Here is a 12,168-nt window from a genome sequence, read left to right on the forward strand (position 1 = left end):
GAATATGTGCGGCTCTCACTCCCTGGGAGAGTGGCTAGGAGAGGGTGGAAGAGTGGAGGAACATGTGCCGCTCTCTCTCTCCCTGGAAAAGTGGCCGGGACAGGAGGGGAGAGTGGAGGAACATGTGCTGCTCTCACTCCCTGGGAGAGCGGCTGGGAGAGGAGGGGAGGCTGGAGAGGCGACGGCAGGAGTGGTGGTTGCGTCCCCTGCCGTCCAGCCAATTCCCGTAATGTACCTGGTCACCCCCCGACCTACAGGCTGAACGAAGACCTCACTAGTTTTGCTACTATATATATATATATATATATATATATATATATATATATATATATATATATATATATATATATATATATTGGAAAGGATCACAATTTTGCGCGTGATCAAGATATTCCTATAAGTCCACGGGGAAAACTTATCGTGTTTCATTTTCCCCATGGACTCACAGGAATATATATATATATATATATATATATATATATATATATATATATATATATATATATATATATATATATATATATATATACAGAGGAATCACAAGAAACGTGACTTTCTAAATGTAGAAACACCGCTTGTTGTGGGAAACACGAGAATCCTGAGCGCTTTCGTGTATTACCACATCTTCAGAGGACTAGTTACCGAGTGGGCAAAATAGACACAGTAAAGATTATGTACACAGAACAGGAGGAAACATGGAATGGAGGTCATGTAACCTTGTTGGTAGTGAGAGGCGAGGTTGGCAGAAGGGTCGGCGTGACCCACCCTCTACCTGACCTTGACCCGGCATCTCACGGATGACCTCACGCAGATATAACAGGACACACGGCTGCCTTACGTAAGACAACATAAACTCATCAACAGGTGATAAAGCATTTTACAATCTACAGCAAATGGATCCAATTTATACGTGCATGTCTTGACCGTTATCCAAATCATCATCATCATTGTGTTCAATTATGTTGGACTCTATATATAATTTCTTTCATCACCATCCCTACACTCTACAATGACAATGTCATATTTCTCCAGGCACATTTCCTACTGATCACAGAAGAACTGGACGATCACTGGAGATAAAACTCCCACTGATGACCTGAAGGACGACAAAATAAACTGAGTGATGTGAAACTGTCAATATGGACAGCACACAGAAGTATGAAAACCTCTATGATTGTGGAGGATGGTTGTGAGATGGTGTCCCGGAAGTGCAGAACCTCCTCCCCGTAGTGAGCAGATATGTACAAAGCCACAATAGGTCTGGATCCCACTATACTTGCCCCTCACGTCGACCAAAGTGGTTATAATCCTCCACAGCTTCAGCCGACGGCTGCACCAATACAGTGCCGCGGGCCTTACCGTCTATGAGACAAAGGTTCAACAGAGCAAAGTTCATTGGCCGACTGCATTACATTTAAATACCGAGGACGAACAGTTACCAGAGTCAATTAACGGCAGGGAAGGGGGGTGTAGTGGGAGGGACCCTGCCACCAGTAACATAGAGAAGGTGTGTGTGGAGGGAAAGGCTTCTGGAAACAGAGGGAAAGTGGATGTGGTGGGAGTGATCCTGCCAACAAAGGGATGGCAGGTGTGGTGGAAAGGTTCCTGCCAACAGAGGGAAGGCGAATGTCGTGGAAGACCTCCTACCAACACAATCCTCATTGTTTATATAATAAAAAAAAACACAAACCGTAATGACACCTGACTCAAAATGTTAAACTTAAACGCATAAACATTTCAACATGTGCATAATGATATATATATATATATATATATATATATATATATATATATATATATATATATATATATATATATATAATTATATATATATATATATATATATATATATATATATATATATATATATATATATATTGTGTGTGTGTGTGTGTGTGTGTGAGTGTGGCAACATCACACCCACGTCACGCCAGCCCTACACTACTCCCAAGCAAGTCCTCTCGTCTCCACTTCTCAGTGTAATTACCGTCTGCGGTGATCGCATCACACTGCTACATGTAACGACCTTTCCTGGAAACCTTATGAGACGCCCTTTCTGACCCTCCCCTCCCTCCCTCCCGCCCGCCCGTTCGTTCATCAAGCCCAGTTACATCAACTTCGCCAGCAGTCTTGGCGGCTCATTTTCCAGCGATCTAAACATCCAAGGCCGGTGTTCACTCCCCCTCAAAGACCCAGCCAAGATTAGACTTGGAAAAGATGATGAGCCATCATCATCCCGCGAGACCGGCGACTGTAACTGTGGCTTCACCGTGCGTGGGGGGAGGAGAGGTGAGGAGGTGGAGGTGCATCATCGCTGCTGGGAGTCCCTCCCTCCTCACCGCCAGGACGGGAGGTGCCACAAACCACCACACACTTGATGTGACGGTCATCTAGTGCGGGAGTGTGGGAGACTTCGTTAAGCCGCTGGGTCGTCCCGCACACTCATAGCAAGACTTCACGTGAATGCTACAGTGGTATTCACGTGAATGCTACAGTGGTATTCACGTGAATGCTACAGTGGTATTCACGTGAATGCTACAGTGGTATTCACGTGAATGCTACAGTGGTATTCACGTGAATGCTACAGTGGTATTCACGTGAATGTTACAGTGGTATTCACGTGAATGCTACAGTGGTATTCACGTGAATGCTACAGTGGTATTCACGTGAATGCTACAGTGGTATTCACGTGAATGCTACAGTGGTATTCACGTGAATGCTACAGTGGTATTCACGTGAATGTTACAGTGGTATTCACGTGAATGTTACAGTGGTATTCACGTGAATGTTACAGTGGTATTCACGTGAATGCTACAGTGGTATTCACGTGAATGTTACAGTGGTATTCACGTGAATGCTACAGTGGTATTCACGTGAATGCTACAGTGGTATTCACGTGAATGTTACAGTGGTATTCACGTGAATGTTACAGTGGTATTCACGTGAATGCTACAGTGGTATTCACGTGAATGTTACAGTGGTATGGGATCTTGAAATCTTTAGAGAGTAAAAGGAGGAAGATGTTAGGTGGGGCAGTGGGGGAGGTGTCAGTGGTCAGGGGTGAGGTGAGCCAGGGCGACCGACACTAAGCCGTGAGGAAGGACGCCAGCCATACTGACCTTCCACTGTTTAAAGGAAGTTAAGATAACTGGATAAATGTTGAAGTTGGGGAACGCCTGGGGTAAGGTGGCTAAGCAAGGACTAACCTGGGGGAGAGAGGAAGCTGGGCAAGGGCCAGCCTTGAGGATGAAGGCTGGACAAGGGTCAGTCCAGGGTAGGAAGGCAGAGTAAGGGTCAGCCTTGGGGAAGGAGGCTGGATAAGGTCAAAGTCTACTCGTCCATCCTCACATGCACAATGCTCCTCCTCACTCAAAGTCTTGGTCATGATACTACAAGTCCCAGGTTACCCTGCACACGCAACCCATACGATGTTAGGGGAAGACATGTGTGCGGATCATCATCATCATCATCACACGTGTACAGCAGCAAGTTTGATATAAAGAACTACTGTACCCTCATACACGAGGCAGAGGACTACTGTACCCTCCTACACGAGGCAGAGGACTACTGTACCCTCCTACACGAGGCAGAGGGCTACTGTACCCTCCTACACGAGGCAGAGGACTACTGTACCCTCCTACACGAGGCAGAGGATTACTGTACCCTCCTACACGAGGCAGAGGACTACTGTACCCTCCTACACGAGGCAGAGGACTACTGTACCCTCCTACACGAGGCAGAGGACTACTGTACCCTCCTACACGAGGCAGAGGTCTACTGTACCCTCCTACACGAGGCAGAGGACTACTGTACCCTCCTACACGAGGCAGAGGCTGCTTTACCCTGTGGGACACAACACACTACCACAGTCATTACACCATTACTTTCTACAAATTGACTCTACACCATTACTTCCTAAAAAACACATAACTTGGAAGTTACAACAATAAACCTCTTAAGAAAATTCTATCTCCACCGCTGATTTAAGGACGTGAGGCAAGAATCTTACATATGTGGCCTGGTGTGTACAGTACAGTACGAGGGACGGGCTACACATGAAGTATTTACCTGCTGTGTGTCAGGCGGGGTTCCAAGATGTCTCCTCATGTTTGTCGATCTTACAACAGTTCTCAGTCGGTCATTAACTTCTACTCAGAGACAACTGTATCATTAAAATGTTGTGATATAACGGATATCTATAAATCCTGGTTACATATTTAAGACAAGAGATTTCCTTATCAAGTATGCAATTGCAGGGTACAATATGACGGTGGTCAGTTGATATCCTGTTATAATTCATCGTAATCTTTGATAATCTTGATCTAATCTTTGATAATCCTGAACTAATCTTTGATGATCTTGAGCTAATCTTTGATAATCTTGAACTAATCTTTGATAATCTTGACCTAATCTTTGATAATCTTGAACTAATCTTTGATAATCTTGACCTAATCTTTGATAAGCTTGAACTAATCTTTGATAAGCTTGAACTAATCTTTGATAATCTTGACCTAATCTTTGATAAGCTTGAACTAATCTTCGATAATCTTGATCTAATAATCGACTATTCAAACCTAAATCAGTCCAATCTCGCCCGTGGGAATGGGTACAACCTCGTGGCCAAACGTACTACTTCAAATGATACAAAATTCTTTAACATGATTGTTATGATTGTTAATATATTCAATGATTTACCGATAAACATATAAAAGCAGCAACACAAACATGTTTTCCAAACAAAACAATGAAAAATACTTCACTTCAAGTCCACACTGGGCATGAATCACCCTTTTCTTATATAGATTACAAGCAATTATCTCCTTTAGTTATCTGTTTACATTTCTGTTGTTGACACATTCATCTGCAGGTTTCTGATCTCTTCTACAAACACCTTCGAAAGTACCAAGTGTATGGTGTGTACATTCCTATGTAACCCTGGCATAGCATAACCATATACGTTCTTCCTAACAAGAGACAAATGGACGTCAGCTGAAATTCACGACAGAGAATGACATTTTAGCCCGTACGATTTACCTTTGAAAAATAACACACACAACACCGCATCCCTCTTGATGAAGAGATTACACGTCACGAACGGTGGATTCCGGCCTGTGGTGAAATGCAGATTCGTGTGACGAAATCATTTACGAAGGCTGAGTTACCTCAGGCATAACAACACACTAGGCAGTGTCAGACTGATGACCTAATGGTAACACTAGTGTTCATGATGCAATGGTTCAGATGAGAGGGTCTAGCCTCAGCTGGCCACATCTGTACCTGAAGGTTTCACAATCGTACGTAATAGTATTCTGATAGAATTCAAAATCACTTTGACGGAGGATGAAACAAAGATCATACAGTGATTACCTTGTAAGACTATGTAAGAAAACATCAATACAGACCAAAGGATTTCAACTTAGACAAAAGAACATCAATACAGACAAGAAGACATCAATACAGACAAGAGATGAGTACAGACAAGAGAACATCAAAATAAACAAGAGATCTGTCCAGACAAGAGGACATCAATACAGAGAAGAGATCAATACAAACAAAAGAACATCAACATAGACATGATATCAATACAGACAAATGAACATCAATATAGACAAGAGATCAATACCAACAAAAGAGCATTAGTATAAACATAAGATCAATAGACAAAGGAACATCAATACACACAAGAGATCAATATAGACAAGAGATCAATACAGAACATTAATACAGAGAAGAATTCATCAAACATCAGTATCAAAGATCGTGATATACTCTAACACTGAAGTTTACACCATGGTTTACCTCATGATTATAAACACGTCATTCATTACGATGTTATAAAAGTCGTGATGGACAGAGAGCACCACAGGTGAAGCTTCATTTTAAACCCTATAGCAGTCAGGCAGGAGGCCATGACTGACCACTGCTCTTGAAGTGGACCAAAGCTGTGAAGACCTATTATCATCTACTACATACAACAGATGTACGCTAGTGCCCGACCTTTCCCCCAGGTCTTGAAGTGGGCACCCACACCCCACCTTCCCCAGGAGAGCTTCGTCTCACGCGCACAGTAAGAACGGCGACGGAGGAGGAGGAGGAGGAAGACCTACCTGAGTATGTAGAGGATCTGCCCGTCGGGGTTGATCCTGACGAGGACGTTGGGCACCGTCACGAACTGGAACTCTGCCCTCTTGGCGTTGGGGAAGTAGACCTCGGGCTTCCAGATGGTCTTCACCAAGCTGGGGTCGTTCAGGTCCAGCGGCCTGGTGATGTTGGGGTGTCGCAGTCGCTCGTCCTCCCACTCCTGACGAAGGTACAGATCCACCTGGTAGTCCTGCAGGAGGAAACGACACACGTCTTAACTGATGAACCAAACACGTCATTGGAAGGCAACTGCAATTCAAGAGCTAAAATAATCTACGTTCAAGAGCTAAGACAATATGAGGTAATGAAATGAAACAATCTATGGGTTTTGCGGGAGTTGGAAAACCCTGTCTTTTAAACAAGGTCAGGTCGCGCATGTTGGAGAGGAAGGAAAAAAAAAAACCATCACCTGAAACTTGAGTCTTAACCTCACTGAATCCTACAGTTCCTCGATGACTCCCACAGTTCCTATGTGGCAACATGGCCGGAATATTAGCCCGAGCCTGTGCGTATATACCCTATAGCCCAGTGCCTTGAAGTTTAAAAGTATTGAGCATAAATGGAGGAAGTATCGTGAAACACGAAAGTCTACACAACGGATCGAAAGCCACCGACCTGCCAGCCAAAGCACCTCGCGCTCGTCCTTCTAACTCACGTTCTACCACACACACAAGAGACAGGTGAGGGATAGGTCGTCCCTCCCTCTCTCTTTCCTGGGATAACAAACACAGGACAACCACGGCTTTTTGATGAAGGTAATCTCCCATCAGCCGAAATCTCCGACGATAAAATCCCCTGTAAGACAAATCCCAAACAGAGCAAATTATCTGGACTTCATCCTATCCAACAACCAATCACGCACAACACAGACCAGAAGCTTGCTGGAGGATAACCCGTCTACCCACAATGCTCCTCCTCATGAGCACAAAGTCCTCACTGCAGTACAGAGCATCGTGTTGTAAACAGTGACATACTGTGACATGTGTCCTCTGCCCCCAAGCCCGATGGATGGTCTCGACATGCACCGTTACAATGCCATGTCATCACTGCAATACGACACGACTATCACTGCAGAACCGTAGCACTGCAACACAGTTTTGGTGAACACTGTGCACGTAATGGTAAGGTTCTCCACTGTTAGGGATGACTAAAGTAGCCGCGCAGAACTACCTCTTAAACCCTTAACCAACACGACACGAGCCTTCAGCACGACGACCCTTGACCCCAAGGGTCGTGAGGTTTTGGTCAAGGGTCGAGTTACCGTAACCCAGAGATTAAGACACAGATCACAACCATACTAGACACTCACTAAACACTGGTAGGAAAGGTTGTGCTTGTTGATATAATGGGACACAGACGCCAACCTTTCCCTATGAACTTGAGACAAGCGATAGAAAACACCAGGTTTCCAGCAAGAGTCACTGTTTACTGAAAACTCTTTGACACAGAACTTCGTGCGACATAAGGCTTTCCAGAAGTCTATTAACCTCTTCCTCCAGTTTGATGAGGACTGGAAACAGGTTGTAAATCGATGGCAAAAACTCATTTTTTCCCCTTATCTTCGTATGTTTACCTTACTGTCGAGGAAAAAGATTTAGGTGTAATAATCTCCAATAACATCCAGCCAAGAGGCAGTGGAAAAAAAAAGCGAGCAAAGTTCTAACGTCTCCCCTGAGGTGGTGTTCAAAGTCAAGTCCAAGAGACTCATCCTCGTAGGTCACAGTTCACTGTCGCGTACCTACCCTGAGTGATGTGCTCAGGCATGGTCGCTCACACCAGTGGAAAACGACGTAAGACAACTGAGACAGCACGGCGATCAGCTACCAACATGGCTGACAACGGTGGACCACGGTGACTGGATCAGTGTACATGGACCACGGTGGCTGGACCAGTGTACGTGGACCACTGTGACTAGATCAGTGTACGTGGACCACTGTGGCTGGACCAGTGTACATGGATCACTGTGGCTGGATAGTGTACGTGGACCACTGAAGCTGGAGCAGTGAATGTGGACCACTGTGGCTGGACCAGTGTATGTGGACCACTGTGACTGGATCAGTGTACGTGGACCACTGTGACTGGATCAGTGTACGTGGACCACCATCACTCGACCAGTGTACGTGGACTACCATGACTGGACCGGTGTACGTGGACCACTATGACTGGACCAATGTACGTGGATCACTGTGGCTGGACCAGTGTACGTGGACCACTATGACTGGACTAGCGTACGTGGACCACTGTGCCTGGACCAGTGTACGTGGACCACTATGACTGGATCAGTGTACCTGGACCAGTGTACGTGGACCACTGTGACCAGTTGCATGTGGACCACAGTGGCTGGACCAGTGCACGTGGACCACTATGACTGGACCAGTGTAGCAATGATAGTGAAGCAGGAGCTGGTGTGGTATAAACCAGGCAGGTGGTGTGGTAGACGGTATAAACCAGGCAGGTGGTGTGGTCGACGGTATAAACCAGGCAGGTGGTGTGGTAAGCACCACTGTATTCCTCACCGCTGCATCAGGCCAGAACTAGAGAATGCTTTCACAATTACTATTGTTTTATGTTTTACTTTAGAAATATTTTCCTCCCGCAGTATAACACCTTTTGTCAACATACACTCCCGGACTCCATCACCGAGACCGGCATTTGTTACTCGACTCTGACACCAATGCCTTCTCATATATATATATATATATATATATATATATATATATATATATATATATATATATATATATATGGAAAGATGGGGTGAAAAAGATTTTGAGTGATCGGGGCCTGAACATGCAGGAGGGTGAAAGGCGTGCAAGGAATAGAGTGAATTGGAACGATGTGGTATACCGGGGTCGACGTGCTGTCAATGGATTGAACCAGGGCATTTGAAGCGTCTGGGGTAAACCATAGAAAGTTTTGTGGGGCCTGGATGTGGAAAGGTAGCTGTGATTTCGGTGCATTATACATGACAGCGAGAGACTGAGTGTGAACAAATGGGGCCTTTGTTGTCTATTCCTAGCGCTACCTCGCGCACATGTGGGGGGAGGGGGGGGTTGTCATTTCATGTGTGCCAGGGTGGCGACGGGAATGAATAAGGGAAGACAGTATGAACTAAGTACATGTGTATATATGTATATGTCTGTGTGTGTATATATATGTATACGTATGTATATGTGCGTGTGTGGACGTGTATGTATATACATATGTATGTGGGTGGGTTGGGCCATTCTTTCGTCTGTTTCCTTGCGCTACCTCGCTAACGCGGGAGACAGCGACAAAGTATAACAAAAAAATAATCAAATATATATATATATATATATATATATATATATATATATATATATATATATGTGTGGTTGAGAGAGCAGAAGAGGGTCTTTTGAAATGGTTTGGGCACATGGAGAGAATGAGTGAGGAAAGATTGACCAAGAGGATATATGTGTCGGAGGTGGAGGGAACGAGGAGAAGTGAGAGACCAAATTGGAGGTGGAAAGATGGAGTGAAAAAGACTTTGTGTGATCGGGGCCTGAACATGCAGGAGGGTGAAAGGAGGGCAAGGAATAGAGTGAATTGGATCGATGTGGTATACCGGGGTTGACGTGCTGTCAGTGGGTTGAATCAGGGCATGTGAAGCGTCTGGGGTAAACCATGGAAAGCTGTGTAGGTATGTATATTTGCGTGTGTGGACGTATGTATATACATGTGTATGGGGGTGGGTTGGGCCATTTCTTTCGTCTGTTTCCTTGCGCTACCTTGCAAACGCGGGAGACAGCGACAAAATATATATATATATATATATATATATATATATATATATATATATATATATATATATATATATATATATATTCATATATATATATATATATATATATATATTTTTTTTTTTTTTAAATTTTCCAAAAGAAGGAACAGAGAAGGGGGCCAGGTGAGGGTATTCCCTCAAAAACCCAGTCCTCTGTTCTTAACGCTACCTCGCTATCGCGGGAAATGGCGAATAGTATGAAAAAAAAAATGAAATATATATATATATATATATATATATATATATATATATATATATATATATATATATATATATATATATATATATATGAGAAAGGGGCACACAATCTTGCCCCTGGTTGGTTCATCTGATCACACTCTCACAAATGCAGGTCTTTCAACAGCACCTCCCCGTCCAGCAGCCCCTTCTAAACGTAGGTACTGGCACCTCAACAAAACTGACTGGAATAACATTTCTTTTCCGGCTTTCCTTGGGTACATCTTTGTCTCTCATGGGGTGAAGCATCTGTCTCCGCCAAACGCGTAGCAGAGGTTATTGTTGTGGGAATGGAAGCATTTATCCCCTCTTCCTCCAAGACGACCTCTTCATCAAATCCCTAGTTCAACCGTTCCTGTTCTGAGGCCATTCAGGAAGGGATCAAGCATTTCGGGCCGGGATAAACTGTCCTTCCTCAAACTCCCATTCAGCTTTAATCACTACCCGTAATGATTGCTAGTAAGTTATGAAGCAGAGCGTTCCTTTATTCAAATGAAGTGCGATAACCTCCCATCTTCGTTCACTGATAGGTTTTCCTGATCTTTGGCAGAGGGCATCGCTGATAATTCTGTTCGCTCAACCTTTATTCACTTTTCCGTTGTGACGGTACTATAGCTGTCTCTCCGGCAGACGAGGCATCTCTCTTTGGCTCTCGTTTCTCCTCTGACTCCACCTTGGATGACTCTTAACATTCCTTCCCTGATGGCATCCTCCCTCATGTACTGAAAGTGTGTGCCTCCGAAGTTGCACCTGTGCTTATACGTCTGTTCCGTTTCTGTATAAAAACCACAACTTATCCTTCTTGAAAGAATGCACTGACACATCCCAACACTAAGAAGGTTGATCGTTCTAACCCCTCTAATTATCGTCATGTTGCTTTGACATCTATTTCCAGAGTGTTTGATTCCCCTCAAATCCCATATCCTCAAACGTCTTGTATCCCAGTCTTTTCTCTGGTCACCAGTAAGTTGAGATCCAGTAGTGATATTCTTTGTTATCTTACAAATATCTGGTAGATCTCCAAAATGTTTGTGGTTATCCTGTGAAATTGTCCTTGATATATCTAAAGCTTTTTACAGGGCTTGGCATTGCGGTTTCATTCCTAATCTTCTTCCTTTTGGCTTCCCTCCCTTACTTTGCTCCCTCATATCTAGCTTCCTCTCCGGCCGATCCATCTCCGTCGTTGTTGATGGATCAACCTCTTCCACTTTTTCCATCAAAGGCAGTGTCCCTCAAGGTTCTGTCCTCCCTCATTCAAGTCTTCACCCTTTTATCACCAATTTCCTTTCTTCTACAAATAATCAAACGCACATATATGCTACTGATTTAACACTGCATTCCTCCACATCCATTACTTTCCCTCGTCTCCTCTTTTTCCCTTTCATTAACCTCTTTACATTTCAATTAAGGACTTTTGTACATGCATGGAGCCTCCAACGTAAAAGAAAAGAAACAAACTTAAACTCATCTAGCTTGGAAAAGAGAAGATGAAGAGGTAAAATGATAGACAGACTCAGAATTATCAAAGGCTTTGACAGTCTCAATATATAAAACTATTTAAGGTACATTAGTCTGATTTCAAAGGTGTTAATGGATACAAACGAATGGGCAATCGTTTTACTTCGAACAAACCAAAGTACATTTCCATTAACAAGACTCTTCATATATGGATGGTTTATCCATTACAGTACCTGAAAGCGGCATCTTAGAATGAAGAAATTTACCCAGACAAATACTTAAAATCCATGACTGACATTATATGTGCTTCCAAGAGCTCCACCAACCCACAACCCCATTACACACACACGCTGCCCTACAATCTCTTCCACTAACCACTCGACGGGAGAACGATGGTGTAATTAAATAAGTTGGGAAGTAAACGCCACTCATAATACCTTCTCATCCAACTTTCTCTTTTGTAAAGCTGATCAGAGATTAGGACTTGGTCTCAAGAGCTTTCGTTACCTTCTAATATAATGTGCTCA

The 12,168-nt window shown here is 43.8% G+C and overlaps 1 protein-coding gene across 7 annotated transcripts in view; it reads right to left on the reverse strand.

Moving 5' to 3' along the window:
• Positions 1–12,168, reverse strand: part of LOC139749071 (glycine receptor subunit alpha-2-like) — a 328,567-nt gene that overhangs the window by 92,253 nt on the left and 224,146 nt on the right. For all 7 annotated transcript variants that reach the window (XR_011712883.1, XR_011712882.1, XR_011712884.1 and 4 more), the window contains one exon: positions 6,108–6,331. Coding sequence is in view for 4 of the 7 variants with exons in the window: in XM_071662543.1 (XP_071518644.1) it covers positions 6,108–6,331 (224 nt within the window). In the remaining 3 variants the exon portion in view is untranslated. The remainder of the gene's footprint in view (positions 1–6,107; positions 6,332–12,168) is intronic.

The sequence above is a fragment of the Panulirus ornatus genome, chromosome 6 (genome assembly GCF_036320965.1).
Source record: "Panulirus ornatus isolate Po-2019 chromosome 6, ASM3632096v1, whole genome shotgun sequence".
Lineage (NCBI taxonomy): Eukaryota > Metazoa > Arthropoda > Malacostraca > Decapoda > Palinuridae > Panulirus > Panulirus ornatus.